The 20,053-nt window shown below is 41.4% G+C and overlaps 3 protein-coding genes across 4 annotated transcripts; 2 read left to right on the plus strand and 1 right to left on the minus strand.

Moving 5' to 3' along the window:
• Positions 1-1,015: 1,015 nt before the first annotated feature.
• Positions 1,016-7,243, minus strand: fbxl6 (F-box and leucine-rich repeat protein 6). The gene is made up of 10 exons (XM_079288422.1): positions 7,202-7,243; positions 5,787-6,395; positions 4,695-4,853; positions 4,517-4,583; positions 3,843-3,974; positions 3,364-3,471; positions 3,137-3,250; positions 2,636-2,867; positions 2,099-2,342; positions 1,016-1,895 (listed from the first exon to the last, which is right to left on the minus strand). The coding sequence occupies exons 2-10, from the start codon at positions 6,326-6,328 to the stop codon at positions 1,766-1,768; spliced, it is 1,728 nt and encodes a 575-aa protein (XP_079144548.1). The 5' UTR covers positions 6,329-6,395; positions 7,202-7,243; the 3' UTR covers positions 1,016-1,765.
• A 127-nt stretch (positions 7,244-7,370) lies between these two features.
• Positions 7,371-12,057, plus strand: LOC306791284 (uncharacterized protein). Of its 2 annotated transcripts, none has more exons than XM_079287933.1 (4): positions 7,371-7,417; positions 8,238-8,336; positions 8,804-8,870; positions 9,116-12,057. In XM_079287933.1, exons 3-4 carry the CDS (start codon positions 8,810-8,812, stop codon positions 11,683-11,685), a joined length of 2,631 nt encoding a protein of 876 aa, XP_079144059.1. In that variant the 5' UTR covers positions 7,371-7,417; positions 8,238-8,336; positions 8,804-8,809; the 3' UTR covers positions 11,686-12,057. The 2 variants fall into 2 exon arrangements, with proteins under 2 accessions (XP_079144059.1, XP_079144060.1); XM_079287934.1 differs by having other exon boundaries at positions 9,119-12,057.
• Positions 12,058-12,705: 648 nt separating this feature from the next.
• On the plus strand, positions 12,706-16,196 carry slc52a2 (solute carrier family 52 member 2). The gene is made up of 4 exons (XM_079288335.1): positions 12,706-12,952; positions 13,935-14,781; positions 14,859-14,982; positions 15,226-16,196. Exons 1-4 carry the CDS (start codon positions 12,823-12,825, stop codon positions 15,436-15,438), a joined length of 1,314 nt encoding a protein of 437 aa, XP_079144461.1. The 5' UTR covers positions 12,706-12,822; the 3' UTR covers positions 15,439-16,196.
• The last annotated feature ends 3,857 nt before the right edge of the window (positions 16,197-20,053 follow it).

The raw sequence follows: 20,053 nt of genomic DNA on the forward strand, positions 1-20,053 counted from the left end.
CCCATCATTCTTCCCCTTGCCTGTTTCAGCTGTTGTCTTTTGTCTGTGGGTATAAAGGTAGCATGCATGAAGATGATTTTAGGGTACTCCTCACAAGGCTCTGCGATACGTGTCTGTTGAGAACTGCTCTCTTTTTTGCTTGCAAGCAAATAAATTGACTATTACAACTTTGATCGTTCATCCAGACTGTGTTTCATTTGACATTGATAAGAAACACTTTACACTCTTCTCCCGACTATTCATAGAAATATTCCACAACAAGGTGAAGGAAAGTAAAGCTTTCTACAGTCATTTACTCTTGTGTTTTTTCTGCATTATCAGTGTAACTAGATCGGATTCAGCTGAGCATATTATTACCTGGACTATATAACCTGGATTTAGTTGTGTTTTACAGCATTTAGGCAAAAGCTGTTTTTACTGAAATATTGTGCTTCCCAAGTATACTTTGTGTTGATCTCACCTGGAAGCAAGCCATGCATCTGTTGCTTTTTTTGTGTTGTTGTAAAACCGGTCCAGCTTCAACTGCTACATTGTGTGCCTCAATAAAGAAGTGAGATATGACCACCATGTCTTGTCTTTCTTTCAACAATTTTGTCAGAACATTTTGGAACTTGATTTGTGTATTAGTTCAACACACAGTGTAAATAATCTTCTGGTTGAAGAGTCTTCATGTGGATTGGACAACGTTTAAGAGCCCTAAAAGCACCCATAAAACTTCCTGTTCAACAACAATAAAGCAAATCAAATTCAACCATTTGTAATGTGTAAGAGTGGGAAAAATGTCTCTCAGAAAAATTGCTTTAAAATTGCTTGAATGCAGCAAGAATGAGCCCACTCTGTCAATCTGCACATTTACCTTGAGTGTACAGCACTCTCTATTGGAAAGACAGTACCAGTATACAACAAACTTCATAATGACATGTGGAACACTCATTTTTAATGTCAAATATGTCTTGACAAACTTTTGTCTGGTGATATTGTAACTTGGTGTAAAATGTATTTTTTTTTAAAAAGAAGAAAAAACAAATCTAGGAATCCTGGGTATAAACAACTAAATGTCCCTGTAGATGAACAGTTAGGGTGATTCATATAAATGTATTCAAATCAAACATGTCAATGTCACCCCTTAAGCTACATGTAGAGTAGACAGTGCTCTTAACTCATATAATCTGAGTGACACAGCAGTGGATTCCACACCCTTACTTTCTAGAACAGTAAGGAGGGCTTTATTAGTACGTTATACATATAAAACAACATTTACAAAAACACCTGTGTGTAAAATATCTTACAACAATCCATCATCCATCATTACTTGAACCACATAATCCACAAAGGGGTGTGTTTTAAGGCAGCGGTCCCCAACCACCTGGCCGCGGACCGGTACCGGGCCGTGGGTCATTTGGTATCGGGCCGCACAGAAAGAATACAAATTATATTATTTCCGTTTTATTGATTATCAGAGTATGAAATCAGTTTTATTTTGAAAAATTACCGGATTCTCTCCCAATTTCATCCGCATGTGGCTCTTGACACATGTCAAGATGCTTGTCTCGGTCACGTGACACATTACCTCAAAAATGAAGGCCACAAACTAGCGAAAATGAAAATGAATTTTATTTCGGCGTGTTTATCAGACACACCTTGAAATCCGTGAAAATATCGTCTTACATCAAACCGGTCCGTGGCGCAAAAAAGGTTGGAGACCACTGCTTTACGGCATTCACCTAAGCCTGGAACCATTTCTGGAACTAAATTAATCTGAGGACTACTCCAACTTGTCCAGCAGCTGGCGAATGTCCTCTTGGCCACGGTAAATTCTCTTCAGTCCTCTTGGAAGATAACGGCAAGATGAAATGTTGAGGTAGCTAAGAGCACTCATTTGGCCGATGACTGGCCTGCAAAAATAAAGAACAGGGGTCCTTATTGTTTCCTTGAGAAATCCTTCACAAAGATAATGACAATGCTAAACCTTCAGTTCTCAGGATTTACAAAAGTCAATGCTTGATTTCTACTCATACTGCAGATTGTCTCTTAATAGTGCTGTTTCATAGTTTATTTGGACTGGGAGAGTTAAGAGGGGAAACTATACATGACGTACCTGAGGACAGGTGGTGTGATCTTGGTGCCACTCAGGTTTAGTGAGCGCAGAGTATCTGACTCTGTGGCGTGGGCAAGGTGACTCATCGCCGTCTCCAAGTCCTCCCCGGAGAAGAGCTGGTTTGCGATGTCAAGCTGTTGCAGTGTTCGACTCCATTTCTGGGTCACCGTGTGAAGCCCCTTCTTAGGTGATGGCAACGCAACACTGCTGCTGAAATACTGTCCCCAGAACAGACACTCAAGCCCTGCCAAACAGCAAACAAAAAGAAAAGAAGGTAGTATCGATTCATAAATGGGTTTATGATACAACTTCAGATCAAAAATCTTTTCTTTTTTTTTTAACAAGAGCTGAAATGTATCAAGTATAAAGAGCAGAGCAAAAGTACTTATTTCTAAACCCCCAATTAATATATGAAAAGACCACACTAAGTTTTTGAGTATGGTCCCAAAATGATGTCCCATTATAAATCATACTTAAGTAACTTAACGTCTCCAAATTGACAAAAGTGAGAGTATAGATTGCACGAGTTAGGCCTACCAAGACAGGGAAGTGTTGTGAGACCGGAGGGTGTGATTCGAGAACAGCCTCGCAGGTCCAACACCCGCAGCCTGGTGGAGCCAAAGAGGATGTCCAACAAGTCTTTGTCTGTCATGTAGGAAAAAGAGGTGGTTGCGATACACAGCTCCTCCAGCAACGGGAAGCCTAGTGTTGAGTTGGCGCCATTACGCATCGTCTTATGCAGAGGTCTGACATTCAGCATCCGGAAGGTCTGATGGGAAGTTAGAACAGGTAAACATGGTCCACACAAACAGTAAACTGATTCATTACACACTGACATGTGAAATATAATATGTAAGTGACTATATAATGGTCACTTTCTTCATTTAGCGGTGATCCACTTCCAAAGAAAATAAAATGCAGTTACATGAAAGATTATCACACAATTAGCATCGCAATTCAGTCACATTTAAGTCTAGTCACAATGATCACAATGATCCCATTGGTGCAGGAAACTGAAAAATGAGATGATTTGTTTACCTTGAGTTTAGGGCAGGCCATCTGTAGCGCCTGGATGCAAACGGGAAGTTCACAATCTTTACTGTCGAGCTTAGTGTTGACCTCCAGCAACTCCAAATCAGGACAGTTCCCCCTCTGGAAAGACAAATACCATCAAATGAGTGTACAATGTGTATTTGTCCCCCGTAGCTCGGGCTGTGTGTGATACATGCATATAAAAGCATACAGTTAAGGGATGTGGGGCTTACGGTGATTGCAGTTAGAAGTCTGTCGTTCTTTAGTCCATGAGTGAACAACATTTGCTTGATCTGGCTCCCATGATTTTCGAGGTACTCCAGGAGTCCCTCAACCTGAAACTACAACAAAAACTAATTTTCTACAAATTATCAATTCAATATGTACCCAAACAGGTGGTGAATGAACCTGCTGGGAATTGCTGGCTGTGACTGGTGTATCAAATTGGACAATAACTACTCCATTCATAACTGTACTGTAACTGTTGGATCATGTATTGTCCTGCGTAGACAGGGCGCCCATACAAAAGAGGATGAACTGCTCTCATGGGACCTGCCTCAGAGACCTGGACTGCAGTCATCGACAAACGATCAGCAGCCGGTCCAAACTGGACAGTTTTCGTACTCATAATTCTGTTTTTTTTACACATTTACATATCAATATGTAATACCTGGTCTTTGCTACCTTGAAACTAAAACAACTACTGATGTACCTCTGAATATTGGAGGTTCATGCTTTGCAGAGACCGGCCGTGTAGAGCCAGTGTGTGGAAGGCTGCTGCTGTCAGGCCGGTACAGTAGGAGAGCTTGAGGGAGCGAAGGTGAGGGCAGAACTGCGCCACAACCTAAATGTGATCACGACATAAGCAGAAAAAACATATGGAAAAAAAAAATACAAACATGTGTTAAAAAAACGGCAACATATACTTTATCAGTCAATATTTTGTATATATATATATAAACCTTTAGAGTAGACTCTTAACTTCAACATTGACCCATTTCTTATCTAATGTAGAATCTCTTATTTCAGAAATAAATCGATCCTATTAGGACTCAATTAACAATTTACTTTCATGATTGATTTATCAACAGATTATATATTGTTGTTATTTTCTTGATTCATTGTCTTGTATTTGAAATGTCAGACTATAACTTCCCTGAGCCCAAGGTGTTGTATTCAAATTGTCAAACAAGAAAAATATTCTTTAGCTTTATTGTCGTGTATGAAGAACAAAATCAAATCCTCAAATTTGAGAAGATGGAAGCAGCAAGTACGGTACTTTTGGATAAAATCTAACAGAAACATGATTATCAAAACAGCCATTCTTTTCAGAAGCTTATGAAATAGTAGATTGAAAAGGACAGACATCTAGTCTTGACGACTTACCTCTACTGCAAAGGTAGTAACATTCTTTGACCAGTGACAGAGAGAGAAGTCTCGTAGCTGAGAGAACCTAGAGAAGAAGAAGTGCACTTTATACTTTCCTTTTCCAGATATCAAAAATACAAGATAGGTAGATCCGCACACACTACATCACGGCTCACATCAAACTAACAATACAGACCTGTTCTGTGCCAGCCAGTTGAAAGTGTCCTTAATCTTCTTCTCAGTTTTAGGGAGCTGAGATTTCCCTGGAGCGATCCAGCAGTGACCTACAGCCACTCTACGCCACAGGACCGGGCTGGAGGCAGCAGCGTTCCACAGACGGCAAACTCTCCCCGCCCTGCACCACAAACACAGAGGAAACTACAACTACCATGTATGCCTCTGCCAACCAGTCAAGTTGCAGTTTACATCCACCAGTGTCCAAATTGTCATCACTTTATCCTATTTGTGTGAAATTGAATTATTGCCAAAAATGTTCTTTTGAGAGGACACAGTGACCGTTGGCCACCAAATTCTAATCAGTTCCTCCTTGGTGCACGTTTGTGCCAGATTCTAAGGAAATTCCCTCCAGGCGTCCCTAAGACAAACGGACGGACGTACAGACTTGAGGAAGTTTGGACAAACAACCCAAAAAACATAATGGCTCTGCCCGCGGGGACATAACAAGTGACATACTGCAGCTGGAAGATATTGTTGAAAACTACATAATGATATTTACAAGATAACATTAATAACTATAATGAAATCTGAATGTTTGCAGGTTTTCCTGGTTATTAAACTGAACACATTTGGGCGTTGGACTGATGGTTAGAGAAGTTTAAGGCGTCACATTGAGCTCTTTTTTAAAATTATGTTCTGACATTTTATGGACCAAATGATTAATGAATAAAACAATCAGCAGTTTAAACAACTATGACAATAACAATGATCTGCAGTCCTAATCATGATCTTGTTTATGTAGACAGAATCATACATGAAATAATGAAATAGATGTTCAATGCAATGAAATGTGTTACGCATTAACAAACTCTTCCCCTGTTGTCTGGGCTATAGTTTAAATACTATTTTGGAATCATTCATTTGTACATCATTTTGTAAAACTATATAACACACTATGCTCATCAAAATGTGTTTCCACTGAAAGTCGACAGACAATATCATTAAAAAGAAGGATCTACCATTCTCTTGCCCTGTATCTTAATCAGGTCACAATCTAAATCTTGTATTTGTTAGTATTCAGTAATCATCAGATCAAATATGTGTTTATTACCTGCAGAGAAATGGTACAGCACCATCTTGGACGACCACCATCTGAAAAATACTGATTAGCACCTCCTCAGGAAGACTTTGACCCCATCTGTGGTCTGTTGCCTTCTGTGGCACAAACAAGTCACTCCCCTCCTTTTCCTTGGGAACTGGCATATTTGTCAGTTTAGGCACAGCACGGACTGTCTTCCTCTTCTTCTTAATCTGTTTAGCTTTCACTTTTCCTTTAGTGAGCTTCTTCTTTTTGCTTCCCTTCTTTTGGAGGGTCCAGGCTGGACCCTCGTACTGAGAAGTAGAACTCGATATGACAAGAAGCATGTCTTCCCCTTGATGGACAGTGTAGCCAGGCTGGGCAGGCCTGGAGACTCTGGCCTTTTTATGCTTCTTGGCTTTTGCATCTGTAGGCTTACAATTGGTCCTCTTCAACGACGCCTTCTTTGGCTTTGTTGGTCCATCTGGTCCTTGGCCTGAGGTATTTGATGTGGTTGGCGCGGTGTCCTCTCTTCTCTCACTGTGGGTTGAAGCCTCTGCTTCTGGGGAGTCCATCGTGTGCTGCTAATTAAGTCTTTATCCAGAGCTTCATTCAAAGAAAATCATTGACGGACATCGGCATCTGAAAATAGAATAAGAATGAGATCAGTCTGTATCTCCAAGAACGTTATATAGCATATTTCTATATTTTGCAGGCAAATAAAGGGATTTCGAGGTTACTTTTTTTCTATTTTATGTTATTTCATGGTTCTGACCTTATTGCATTACTCTGCGTTAGTGAAACTATAAAAGTGCAAATATAATGATACACAGTGGGGAGTGTTGTTCAATCTACCAGTATGTATTGTGTGTAACCCTGTGCTGACCATTTGTAGTCTAGGATACGGTGGGACTCCGTGGTTAATGTTTTTGTTGTCTACCAACGTTCAGCGTATTAAAAAATGATTTTGATAATGGAAGACGAAGACAAGTTTACGTCTTCTACACACTGACTTCATCGTTTTCTGATGTGTTTTCTGTTTGGAACCTGCGTGCGCATCCTCGATTGTTTGTAAACTGAAGACCAAACAGTCACATCCATTCAAGATGTTGCTAGTTAATAACGCATGATAATACAACGTTTTCTGAGGCGTTAAATACAAACTAAACATATAACGTTACACATCATAGCATGAATGTCTGGCAACCCGGATGTGTTAACTAGCAGTTAGCTAAAGGAATCAAATAGGTTGTTAATGTCAACTAAGCTAACGATACGTACAATTACAGCTGGTTAGTTAGCTAACTTAGTTACTGAGTCGCCATGCAGCTTAACGAAACGTAGCACAACAATGGCATATCAGCTGTTGCCAGTTCAACAACAAACACAATTAAAAGCAATATTTTCTGAAAATATAAAATAGTATTCTGTTGGTATTTTTGCATTACCTGCTGCTAAGCGGCTTGCAACCTCCAGCTCCAGTCTCAGTAGTAGACCCACAATGCATTTCACATCCCCTCTGTGATTGGTGGAAATCTCGACAACAGCCCGCCTTCTATAAAACTGTCCAATCACTGACCGGCTCACTGTTCTGTGTTGACTTCACCACGCTGTGTTGTCCAGATCAGGAACGAAGATGAGTTTCTCGACGGTGTAGTTTCTGGGTAAGAATTTACGATTTTAAATGCCACTTTTACTGCACGTACATTTAAAATAATTTGAAAATGCTACAGCATGCAACACTATGCTTCTGCTCTGGTATTATTCACGGAGTATTGTAGTTTAGTACGCTGTATATCATGCAGGCAAAGTTGGTACGAACACTAGCAAGTTGCTTACAAAAAAGGCTAACATAGCATGCAGAGGTAGCTAGTGCAACATTAGCACTGATCTGCAGATGTAGCCTCAATGCTTGCATTCTGTAACGTTCTGAATCTTGTTAGCGCCAGTAAACCACACCGACTGTATTGGGCTGTTGTTTAGATATACCTTTTATGGGAAAGAAATGAAAGTATTATTGTCGCACGAGTACAGCTAATAAAGAATATCCAGGGGTTGTGGGGGGCACAACATAACCCACATGTACGCAGAATAAGCCACATGTTCACTCATTTCCAGTGTATACCTTTTATAAAACGATGCAGTCTAATACAACGGTCCTGCAGTAAACCCTCATGACGGTTATAGTGCTTATAGGAGTTATGATGAAACTGTTTGGGAGAGGTGCCGATTGAACATTAATTTTGGAAGCTGTAGTTCGCGGTGCTGTTGAACTGTGGTCTGTTACGATGAGAGGCGTTTGTTAGTACTTTGACCCTCCTCTGTATATCAATGAGGGTAGACCAAATTTAATTTACACCTCTCACTACAACACAATACCATTCAACAGCACCACTTCAACTACTAACACCTTTAGAGACAATTTAGCAACATTGATGTTAACTGGAATGATGAAACACGTTCACAATTTATTTTCTTTTTCAGGGAAGGAGAATAGTTGCTTCACTGTGGTGTCGTTGTGCACACTAATGCTGAGGGGAGGCATTTTATCTGAAGGGTTTTATCAACAGGACAACACTGAAAGTATGACTCTTGATCCTGGTTTGTTTCACCTCTTTGCCATTCAGGAGCACACACACTGTATGAAACACTGACTGAAAAACACAAGTAATTGTTACTTGCTTGTTACTTGTTGCTAGTGCGGGACGCACTTGTACTTAACAGCATTATTGTCCTCCTACTGTTGGTATTGGTTTCCAGATTTTAGTTTTCTCTGCTTTTTGAGATTGAATGAACCTAAAACTGTGACAAACTTAATGAAAAACTACCTATCTTTAACTGTAATACATGGGAAACAAAAGGATGGTGGACATCAAAAACACAAATCTCAATTGAACCATTCAATTTCACACACGTAAGTTTCAATCAGCCTTTAGGTAGATTACACATAGAGGACAGTTGTCTTTCTGCACACACCCCCTTTCTTCTTTAAATTGTTATACTTCTGGATGCTGATGAGTGCAACTTTTTGTCTTTCTCTTTTAAAATAGCACACAATGGAGGAGAGACAGGATTTCTCTCTTTGTGGTAAAGCAGCTGTAACTGAAGCTAATCTGAGTAAGTAAAATGGCCATTTAGTAACAATGCTATATGACCTAATTCTCTATATATAACACAATACTTTACTTTGTTTTAGCATTGTTGTATTTTATAATCCAAATACCAACAGAAAACTTTGCATCTTGAGTGGTTACATTGTTATTTTTCCGAAAGCATAAATAAATACATTTAACAGAGTACAATTACACAATGTTTTAGCAACCTTGTTGCACTACCTTTCTGCTCACTTTTCTGTTTCTCAGGAGACGAGTACTATTGGAAGCTTGTTGCCGACTTCATTGGTCCTCAATCGGGAGAAGGACTCGAGCTGGAAAAGGCGCCATGCAAGAACAGACTTTTGATTCAAGTAGGACTTATGAGAGAGGACAATAATTTTCCGTGGATGGCCATTGTATATTGGCTCACGAAAATCTTCCCCAGTCATCAGTCGGCTGACTTTCGTCGTTTGATTGAAAGGGGCATCGCAACGACGTTGAGTCTGGGAAGTGATGCGAGGCTGACCTTTCTGGGATCAGACGCCAACTTTAACTTTGTCGGCCCGATATGTGACAGCATAGGAGTTGAACGGCAACATCTTTTGGAAATTAGGGATTTTTCAGAGCGAGCGCAGTCAATCGAAGTCACAAATGGATTGATTTTGGAGTTGAGCAACTTTGTTACCAGGGAGAAACTCGCACCAGTTGTTTTAGTCACTTGGCTTAGAAACTTCAACTCTGACTTCTGTAAGAATGGGGATATTCAAAAGGCATATAAAGTCCTACGGGCAAAGATAAAAAAGTTAAAACTGCATTACCGCAATTATGAGACAAGGAGTCACAGGAGGAACGCGGCGATGGAAAATGTGCTTCAGAGCCCATTTGAACTTGTGCGGCAAAGGGCGACACGATATATTGTGAAGAAACGTATGAAAAGAGAGGACGTCATACGACATGAAAAAGTTACAATCAAGGAGGAATACGAGAGCTATGAGATCATGCAAGACGAAGAGTCCGAGATGAACAGTGAAGGTGTGAGGAAAATGACACTGCAAGATGATGACTCTGCGTGCGATGAAAGCGATGAGGACTTTGATGAATCCAGCAGTGGGGAAGACACCTCGGGTGAAAAACAAGAGTCGCTGAACCTGCTCGACATTGCCATGGTGTCTGTCCAAAAGCTGTCGAGTATGTACGGTGAGAAGAACGAAGTGTGCAGGCAAGTTTGCTTGGATCTCCTCAAAAATCAGTATGCTCTCACATGCAAGGAGCATCCGGCCATGGCCGAGTTTGAGAAAAAACTGGACGCGCTCTGTGGGGACATGTCACTCGTTTACCCTGTGGTGTTTTTAAACTACAACGCCAATTTCCTCGTCAAAATGCACGACGCCGTGGAGGAGCAGATCATGGGCTTTGAAAAAGAGATCATTCTTTCGACTGGAGAGAAACTCGGCCGTGACAAGCTTCCGAAATTCAAGAACTTTGTGAATTTGTCCGAAAGTGCCACTTCGCGCTACATCCACATGGCTTGTGATGTCTTGAGCACCAGCATCCCCGGCACGCAGAACTACAGGAAACACTGGATAGCCTTCTGTGAGGAGAAGAAAAACCCCTCCAGACTGGCAGTAAATCAGTCAAACCGATTCACAAACTACTTCCAAGCTGCGGCGGGTCTCATCCACCATCACAAAGAGATGGCTCTCTTCTTCTCCGATTTGCTGTCGATGTTCAATGACGAGTGCCCGAATATTATTTTGGAGTGTGTTGCTGCTGATGCCAACGACTCTATGATACAAAGCCTTGTGTGTGTTCTGGCCATCGTTTACTGCAAAATCCTCGGCCCTTACTGGCAGCTCCTGAAAAGCGGAGGCGAGTACTCTCTCTACAGCCAGTACATGCTCTGTCTCTACCAAAAGTTCCTCGATTGGTCCAAAGATCCTTCAACACTGCTGGAACCTGAAGGGACCACGAATGTTTTTCTGCAGTTCCCGTTGCAGGAGAAAACCTTTGATGGAGTGTTTCATTTCTGTGGCCAGTGGCACACGAACAGGGACTTAATCCGATCTTGCTTGAAGAGGTTGGTTAAGGTGATTGCTGCCGTCACTGAGGAACACCTCAAGGATTTCCTGCCAGGAGGAACATTTTCTAAAGTCCCATCACCAGATCTGAGTTTACAAATGGTGAGTTGCACGTTCTCCGTCTTGATGGCAGAGTATCCCTCCAACCAGACGTACCCTTGTAAGAAGGAAAAAAAACCAAGCGCCCCAAAGTCCTCCAAGCGCTCCCCGCGCAAGAGCTTGGAAAGTTCTCAGGGAGATGATGGCCGATCTGGTTCATCTGACTGCAGCGCCGATGAAGCTTCCTGTCAGTGGAAGAAAAATAACACCCAAATTGGCCAGAAAGACGCTCTCAGTCCGCAGATGAAGAAAGGTCCAAGTGTTAAAAAAGAAAAGGTACCAAAGGTACCCGAAGTGCGCGAGGAGAACATGGATAGGGACTACATAATAGCCACGGTGAGCAGAAACGGGGGGCCGTGCAAGTCACAGCCAGATGTGGACAAAATGATGCTGCGCTTTGATGGGAAACCCCGAGCTGAAAAGCGGGAAGCAGTCCGTTGTGAGGTCTTGTACCAGAAGATAGTTCTGAACAACACGGACCGGAACTTGTACGGCGTCTTCAACAACTCCACACATATGGTGATGAAGCTGAAGCTCTCGCTTCCCCGAGTCAAACCTGGGTACTCTCTCGTTTTGGAGCCTAGAAGGACGAAAATAAAGCGCGTGCTCCAAGACGTGACCGATGCTGCAGCTGGTTTGAGTGAAAATGGCGGCACATGAGGGCTTTCTTTGCATCAAAAAAATAAAGTGTGATATTGAGGGAGGGGAATTATGGCCTGATTTCCTCATATGATTTTTATAGTTGCAAAGTAATCAAAAATACACACAATGACCTCAATCTTTTCACACAAATGATATGTATTATTCTCTCGATACCAGATTCAGCTGTCGTGTGTGTTACACACTGTATCGTCAATGCCAATAGTTGAAATTATTAAGTCTGATTTTGTGGCTGGTATACTTTTGATATTGCCGTATAATTTGCATGGTGCTGTATTGAAACGAGGCTTTTTATTAACTTTTTTTGTTGATGAGAAGGAGCCTTATATTTTTATTCAAGGTCAGTCAATAATCACTGCTGACTTAAAAGCTGTATGAACCACTGACAGAATAAACATCTTTGTCTGTATTTTGTTGATGTTTACTCTGTCAACCTGTGATAAGCTAATGTCTAGTTATTGGGACAAGAGTTCAGTCTTTCAAAACGCCGCAAGTTAATTTTCCAGCATCTGTCAGGGTTTTGGTTGATGTAACTTCTGTTTCTCAGATTCAACGGGTATTTGTGGTGGGATCACATGACGAGTTAATAGAAGAGGTGACACTGAGGAACTCAAGGAAAGAGGGGCTTATTGACACTGTGCCAAATGTTAAGGCCTTGATTAGTGTATTTATTAAATAAACCAAGCCCACTATGAGTCTTAGAGTCCCTGCACGTCAAAATTAACAGCCATTTGATTCAATATTTGAATCAAATATTACTCAATATTACTTTTTATGCAAAAGACAGCTTTGATAGATGTCACCACAGAAAATATGAACATATTTACAGCTACTCTGTGCATGAATCATATCCAGCAATGAACTGTCAAATAAAAGTTGCAAGTTTAACCTTTTTTAGGGGAAAGAAAATGCTTTTTATGAGTTATCCCGGAGACCCCGCCCACATCCTATGTCACAGCTCATGAGGAGTTTCTGTAACAGTGGTGGCAGCGAAGGCAACAGAAGGTGCGGGAACTTTGCGTAAGTGTCCACCATTCTTCAAGTCAGGGCAGCATGAATGTGAAGAACGCACTCATTGTTTAACCCAAACATGTTATCAGCATTGTGTTCGTTCTTTTGGCCGGAGTAAGCTTCACCATGTCCGGTAGCTGGTGGAGCAGTGCAGCGGTGACCCACGGGCTGGTGGCTCTGTTCGCCATGGGCTCCTGGGTGTCCGTCAACAGTCTCTGGATAGAGCTCCCGGTGATAGTCAACGTGCTGCCCGAAGGTCAGTGGTCCGTTCCGAGAGATAACAGACGTTCACCTTATCTGGATTTGGCCTATTAGTTTAAATCTTTTGTTATAACATAGTCACCTCATTTTGACCCTTTTGTTTATCATTCAATATTTGGTGGTGTCTTCAGTTAACGTGAGGTGAAACCCTGCGACGCTAGCTTGTAACATGAACGCCACTTCTAGCTAACGTTAGCGGTAGGTGTACTTAACGTTACTGCAGGTGTAACGTTACTGTGATCGTTTCTAACATCAGGATTAGGAAATACTAACGTTACATGTAAATATGTAAAGGACATGGCAGTTACGGCTATAACGTTAATAGTATATATTAATACAAATAGTAACCAGAACACGTTTCCTCTTTTCAGTGATGGAATAAAATCATTCGAGTGCTCAACTCAAGCAGGTGTTTCTGTCGGTTAGGTCAGTTTAAACTATTTAATAATGGCGTTACTTCATGTTTTTTCAGTACATTTCACAGGGGAACATTCAACTTATTATTCCACTACATGTATTTGGCAGCTGTAGTTGTTACAAAGCATGTTTTCAGTTTAAAACATGTATTATTGTTATGGTCAGATTAACGTCATATTAACTAATAACAGCACCTCCACCAGCTAGACATTAAAAATACTGCTTACATGTCAATCCATTCGTAAGAATAATTAATCCAATGATTTATTTAACAATAAAGACACAATGGGTTCCGACAGCTGTTACATGTCTTACAAGCAGATTCCTTTATTTAAATGTTGTTGTAGATGCGTTGTTATTGAAATCAATCCAAACTTTATGAAGTATCACTGTAACAAGAGAAGCCTAAAAATGCTGGATGGGTAATTTTAAAATAAGTTTACCGTTTCTGATACCAGTTGCATATACATAAAACGTTGTCATTGTTTCATTTTAAGATGTAAAAACTAGAGTGAATATGTTTTTTAACCGATACGGATCATCGTCTTTCCTTGCTTTAGGGTGGAACCTCCCTGCCTATATCTCAGTGCTGATAGCGTTTGGCAACATCGGTCCAATAGCAGTGACCATCACACACTACTGCGCTCCGGGGCGTTTAAACGAGCGCCTGGTCATCCACTGCATCCAGGTGCTGGCAGTCGTGGCGTCCGCTCTTCTGGCCATCTTCTGGTCGCACACCGTCACGATAGCCGGAGCGGAAAGGTCGCTGCCGTTCCTGCTCTTCACCTTTGTGATGTCGTTGTTCTGCTGTACCTCCAACGTCACCTTCCTGCCCTACATGTTTAGCTACCCCCCTCAGTATATTCGTACTTTCTTCATCGGTCAGGGCTTCAGCGCCTTGTTCCCTTGCGTTGTGGCTTTAGGGCAAGGCGTTGCCAAGCTGGAGTGCAAAACTGTGAACGGCACGGTGCATCCGCAGTATTTGAAGGAGAACTTTCCGGCGCAGAACTTCTTCTGGTTCCTGTGTGTCATGCTGTCGATCTCGGCTCTGAGCTTCCAGGCTTTGATGCAAAGGCAGACGAGGTTGCAGGACAATGCAGCGCAACAGGAGGCTGACAATGCAGCGGCAAAAAACGGAGAGGAAACGCACCAGCTGCACAACGGGGGGACGCCGGTGTCTGAGGATCAGGTGCGGGTGGAGGAACAGCCGCGGACATTTTGGACACGGCGGAACATTTACCTGCTGTTGCTGCTCGCCGTCTCCAACGCCCTCACCAACGGGGCCCTGCCGGCCGTGCAGAGTTTCTCCAGTTTGCCTTATGGACCCATGACCTTTCACCTCTCCGTGGTCCTTGGCAACATAGCCAACCCCCTGGCCTGCTTCCTCGCTATGTTTGTTATCCTGAGGTGAGAAAATATAAGAGAAGTTGAACACATGCATTACTTTTTAGACATGTTTTTTAATGGGCCCCGTTGTTCTCCAGGTCCTCTGCTGGTCTGGGCCTCTTGTCTTTGGCAGGAGGAGTATTTGCTGCATATCTCATGGCCTTAGCAGCACTCAGCCCTTGCCCTCCACTTTTGGGAACCTCTGCTGGCATGGCCTTAGTGGTGAGTGGAAATACATATTTCAAAAGTATTTTTTGCATACTGCATTTGAATGTACTATGTATTGGGACACAGTACATATTTTGCCGGCACACTTAACAGTATGCTGGTACGGGTTTTCGAAGGCACAGTTGATGTTAGTCATATCACATCCTTAAAACACAGACGCTAAAGCCTCGTCTGTTTCTTTCTCCCTGTCCACCGTGCCCACCACTGATTTCAGCTACCTGCTTGTGCCCCCTACAGGTCACCTCTGGAATCATTTTCACGGGACTCTACTCCTATCTCAAGGTGGCGATTGGGACTGTGCTGCACGAGGCGGGTCACGCCGCCCTGCTGTGGGGCGGCATCTCTATCCAGGCCGGCACCCTTATCGGAGCCCTCACCATGTTCCCATTGGTCAACGTCTACCAAGTGTTCGAGCCGGCTCAAGAATGTGTGGATAACTGCACCACATAGTTCCCATTCGTTCGACAAGGCAACTGACTGTTTTAACCCAGTTTTTGGGGCTCCAGGGTGAAGGACCAGATCAGTCCTCTCCTGATTCAGAGGCCTCGGGCCTGTGAAAACATTCCTCGATAATGGAAGCATTGTTATGCTGCACATTGGCCAAGGGGATGTAAAATGCATATGATGCAGTAATACCACAAGTGCTTTGTGTGGTATTTTGAATCTCTGTGGCAAAAACCAGCTGAGGGATTTTTTTTCCCCACCAGAGACCACGAGAAACATTCTTTACTCAGGGACACAATCATTCACTTATTCATCCACATTTGTTGCTCAGTCTAATTAATGAGAAACATAGTAGTTGCAAACTGCAGACAGGCCTTTCACAGGAACTCATTTCTTTGGAAAAATGACGACAACATAAAAATGGCCGCGGTCATGTGCCTATATCGTACGAGAAGTCGATATGGTAATTATTGTGGCAGGCTAACCACAGAGCCCGTCCATAGCGTCCACACAGAATGGAACGTAGGAGTTCTTTTTTGTGGCCGTTTTTAAATGTTTGTCTACCTCGTTGCTTTGATTCTATTGTGAGCTTATAACATGATTTTATTGAGCTTCAGTCGTTTATACAATTCAGTTGAGTCAGCGATGATGAAAAGTGTATCATTTGTAAAATAGCTACTTTTAAACATACAGTTCATAAATGCAGTGGCTTGATTTCATGCCAAATAAATTTCTGTGCCTGAAAAATGTTGAACTTTATAAAACACGGCGTTTCCTTTTCCTTTAGACTCGATTGTGGTTCTGATCATGTTTTATACTTTAGAATTATAGTTTATTTACTCGTCATTTGGGATTTTTACTCATTCCAGATACAGTAACGTTATGTCATCTTAAAGCAGTGGTTCTCAAACTGTGGGGTGCTTTGGCAAACTGCCTGTGCCAAAGCACACTGTATATTATCCAGCGGGCTTAATAATAATATTCATGATTATTATCCAAAACGTTTGGAGCGCTTCTCCTCACACAGCGTTGCCAACAGCGGCGTGAAAAATACATCAAAACATGCGGCCTGATCGGGAATAGTGTGCTATCTATTTTTCGGAGATATTCGCCCAGCGGTTTCCCCCGAAAATCCCAAAAAACTGAGCAAAATTTCTCCATTCACTTGAATGGGGTGTCGGCGTGAAGAGAGCTAAAAAACACTTAACTTTGGTCCCATATTGACGAGCCATACTTTAACGTAGAAACATGATTCAAAGTTTAAAACGTAGACAAAACGCTGCACTTTATTGAGCCAAATGGACATTTTGATAGCTAGCACAGTTTTCATGAAGTCACAGATTAAGTTTCAGGAAAATGTTGTCTGTTTCAGATTTTATAATGGGTGTGTATTGCGCGGCTCGTTAAGTGAGAGCTTAACCGTCAGAGTGGAGCAGAGCAGGAAAATATTCTGTGATTTTTCCAAACAAATTGCTCCAGCTCCCACAACTTTTACTCTTGAAACACCATTTTTGGCCAAAAAGCTTGGAAATGTTGTGCTGTCGCAGACAGATGCCTGTGGAATCCAACGGACTTACACATTTGGCTCAAAGAGCCTCAGAGCGACATGAACTCCAAACAAATGCTCCATTAGACTCCATGTTAAATCTCACCACTCATTTCTCAAAGAACGCAGACGGTACCAGTTTTGCATATTGCGCTTGAGCTCACATTTTTAACACCACAAACATAAAAAAACACATCTCCGCATTTGCCAGAGTCTTATCTCTCTCACGGTATCCATATTTTATTGATTAGTCTCATGGTCTCAAGACTGGACTACTGTAACGGTGTGTTTACAGGTCTCTGTAAAAAGTCCGTCAGAAAGCTGCAGCTGATTCAGAACGCTGCAGCTCGAGTCCTCACTAAGACCAGGAGGGTGGATCACATCACTCCAGTTCTGAGGTCTTTGCACTGGCTTCCTGTCCAACAAAGAATTGACTTTAAAATGCTGCTGTTGGTTTACAAAGCACTGAATGGTTTAGGGCCAAAATACATCTCCGATCTGCTGCTACCTTATGAACCATCCCGACCCCTCAGGTCGTCTGGGACCGGTCTACTTTCTGTTCCCAGAGTCAGAACTAAACATGGAGAAGCAGCGTTCACTTTTTCTGCTCCACATATCTGGAACAAAGTCCCAGAAAGCTGCAGGTCTGCTGAGACCCTCAGCTCATTTAAATCAAGATTGAAGACCTTTCTGTTTGCTGCTGCCTTTAATTGAACCACATTCAATTCATATATTAATAAATTTCCTGCATTTCTGCATTTTACTACTGCATTTTATTTCTTGCACTGTTTTTTAATGTTTTAATGCAATGAATGTTCTTAATTGTTTTTAAATCTCCTTTTCTTTTGCCTTATGTGTTGATGCTTTTAATGGTTTTATGTGAAGCACTTTGAATTGCCTTGTTGAAATGTGCTTTACAAATAAACTTGCCTTGCCTTAGCATCTCATAATTATGACTTACGATCTCATAATAATGAGACTTAGTGACTGAGGGCGGGGCATAGCGTAGCAGGGTTACGGTTTAAGAAGGGACCCTGTTAACTGGTGACCTTCAGCCAAACTCAAATGAACTCAACTTGACACATCTGTGTTCTTGGCTGGTTGAATTCTTAATTGTATGGCTTTGCTTTTCTTGTTGCCGTTGATGCGTTGTTGTCCACATTGTGTATTTTCACCTCATGACAACATCACAAACATTTGCCTCATTAATTTGCAGCGCTACAAAGATTTGTCTCGGAAACCAGCTGTATTGTAAACTGCTCCGTAGTACACGTCAAAATGCTCCACGGTAAACACGCAATCTGGTTTACTGAAAAGTGATTGCAATTTTCTTTATTCTATTATTTGGAAAAGCACAGACGGAGGAGTCACAAAATGTTATTTCAATAAAAATTCAACATAGACCATTTTGTTACAATTTGGTTGGGGCGGTGGGGCATGAATATTTTTTCTTCCTCCAAAGTGTGGTGCGACAGAAAAAGTTTGAGAACCACTGTCTTAAAGGAATGGCTGGCCAAGCAAAGTAACGGTTAACAGTTTTGATATCCAAAGGGATACTGTCATCAGTCTTTTAAACATAACAATAACTTACGTCTTATGTACTTCTTCTACCATGTAAGGCAAGTTATGAACCATGCTGCTACCGTACATCCCATTTAATTACTTTATTAAACTCGACAGGTTTACAGAGGAAAAGTATTTAACGTCGTCTTCATTTTATGTTTTATTTTATTTTTTTTATTAATGTTTTTTTTTTTTTTTTATCTGTTAAATTCTGAGCTGACTTTTGTGGTGTTAAAACTAATCAATAGTACCGAGTGAGTCCTACGATACTGGAATTAAGAAACAGAGGAAAGAAGTTTGTCTTTAAAGTATTTATTCTCTGCACAGAGACGGTTCAATCGTCACACAGAATGCAATGCTGTCTGAAGGAGGAAGGACCCAGAGTGTTGGTTGTGTACGACTTATAAAGGCCTTGAGCACATGGTGGGATAGGAGGAGCGCATCACTAGCACATCTGGACAGCAGTGATCATTCACTGATCAACCATTGAATTGGTCCACTGATTGCATCCCCATCTAAGTTGACAGTATCATGTCCTTGATTAAGACACACACCTAATATTACTCAACCTGAGAGGACCCCTACTGACCATGTCTGACATTGATTCACTTTGTTAATACAAAAAGAGCCAAAACACTGAGTGGTCAGACAATAAGAACAGATAAGTCAGAGTGGAAATTAGCCATCACAAGGTTTACAGAGGAAAAGTATCTGTTAACGTCGTGTTGTTTTTATGTTGTTGTTTTTTTGAATATCAATCTGTTAAATTCTGAGTGACTCTAAATGGACTGGTTGTTGAGCGATTGAGGTGCTTTTTCTTTATTTCATGACTCGCCATTTTACGTGGTTAGTTTTTTAAAATTGATTTTCAAATTGCTGATGTTGAAGTGTATTACGAAGTCTACGAAATAAATGGTAAACAATAAAGCTACTGATCTGAAGAATTTGGACTAGTTTCCATTTGTTCATTACAAGAATAAAGTATAAAAATATATATCTTTAAATAAAGTACACATTAAAGAACATTGCTAGTTACATTGTGAAATATGAAGATAAAGGAATAGTCACAACATTTTGGGAAGCCAAGAGTTTATTTAACACTCATGTTTGTATGCAAATTATGACGGTATGGCCAGTTAGCTTAGCTTAGCATAAAGACTGAAAACGGGAGGAAACAGCTAGCCTGGCTTTGTCTCTAAAGTTCTTTCATGAACATGTTACATCTCATTTGTTTTATTCTTATGGAAATCAAAGTGAAACTAAGACAGGTTGTGGTTTCACGAGGGGAACGTACGAGACTATTTCTGAGTCGGGTGGACTTTGATCAATTAGCCAAGCCATTTCCCCCTGTGTCCAGTCTTTATGCTAAGCTAAGCTAACTGGCTGTTGTCTTCTTTCTAACCGACATTCATGAGAGGGATATTGATATTCACCACTAACTATTTCTCAAGAATGTTGAACTTTTCCTTTAAATATTGGACATATGATGACTCACTTTATCAATTCAACAAA

The sequence above is a fragment of the Melanostigma gelatinosum genome, assembly GCF_949748355.1.
Source record: "Melanostigma gelatinosum genome assembly, chromosome: 17".
Taxonomy (NCBI): domain Eukaryota; kingdom Metazoa; phylum Chordata; class Actinopteri; order Perciformes; family Zoarcidae; genus Melanostigma; species Melanostigma gelatinosum.

What these genes read in the sequence shown, in the direction of transcription:
- fbxl6 (XM_079288422.1), bottom strand. Translation starts at nt 6,328, where the DNA reads ATGGACTCCCCAGAAGCAGAGGCTTCAACCCACAGTGAGAGAAGAGAG. An exon ending in TTACTACCTTTGCAGTAGAG is followed by an intron (nt 3,975 to 4,516) that starts GTAAGTCGTCAA and finishes GATCACATTTAG; the next exon opens with GTTGTGGCGCAGTTCTGCCC. An exon ending in CACAACACTTCCCTGTCTTG is followed by an intron (nt 2,343 to 2,635) that starts GTAGGCCTAACT and finishes GCTGTTTGGCAG; the next exon opens with GGCTTGAGTGTCTGTTCTGG.
- LOC306791284 (XM_079287933.1), top strand. Translation starts at nt 8,810, where the DNA reads ATGGAGGAGAGACAGGATTTCTCTCTTTGTGGTAAAGCAGCTGTAACT. An exon ending in TGTAACTGAAGCTAATCTGA is followed by an intron (nt 8,871 to 9,115) that starts GTAAGTAAAATG and finishes TCTGTTTCTCAG; the next exon opens with GAGACGAGTACTATTGGAAG.
- slc52a2 (XM_079288335.1), top strand. Translation starts at nt 12,823, where the DNA reads ATGTCCGGTAGCTGGTGGAGCAGTGCAGCGGTGACCCACGGGCTGGTG. An exon ending in AGTCAACGTGCTGCCCGAAG is followed by an intron (nt 12,953 to 13,934) that starts GTCAGTGGTCCG and finishes TCCTTGCTTTAG; the next exon opens with GGTGGAACCTCCCTGCCTAT. An exon ending in CTGCTGGCATGGCCTTAGTG is followed by an intron (nt 14,983 to 15,225) that starts GTGAGTGGAAAT and finishes TGCCCCCTACAG; the next exon opens with GTCACCTCTGGAATCATTTT.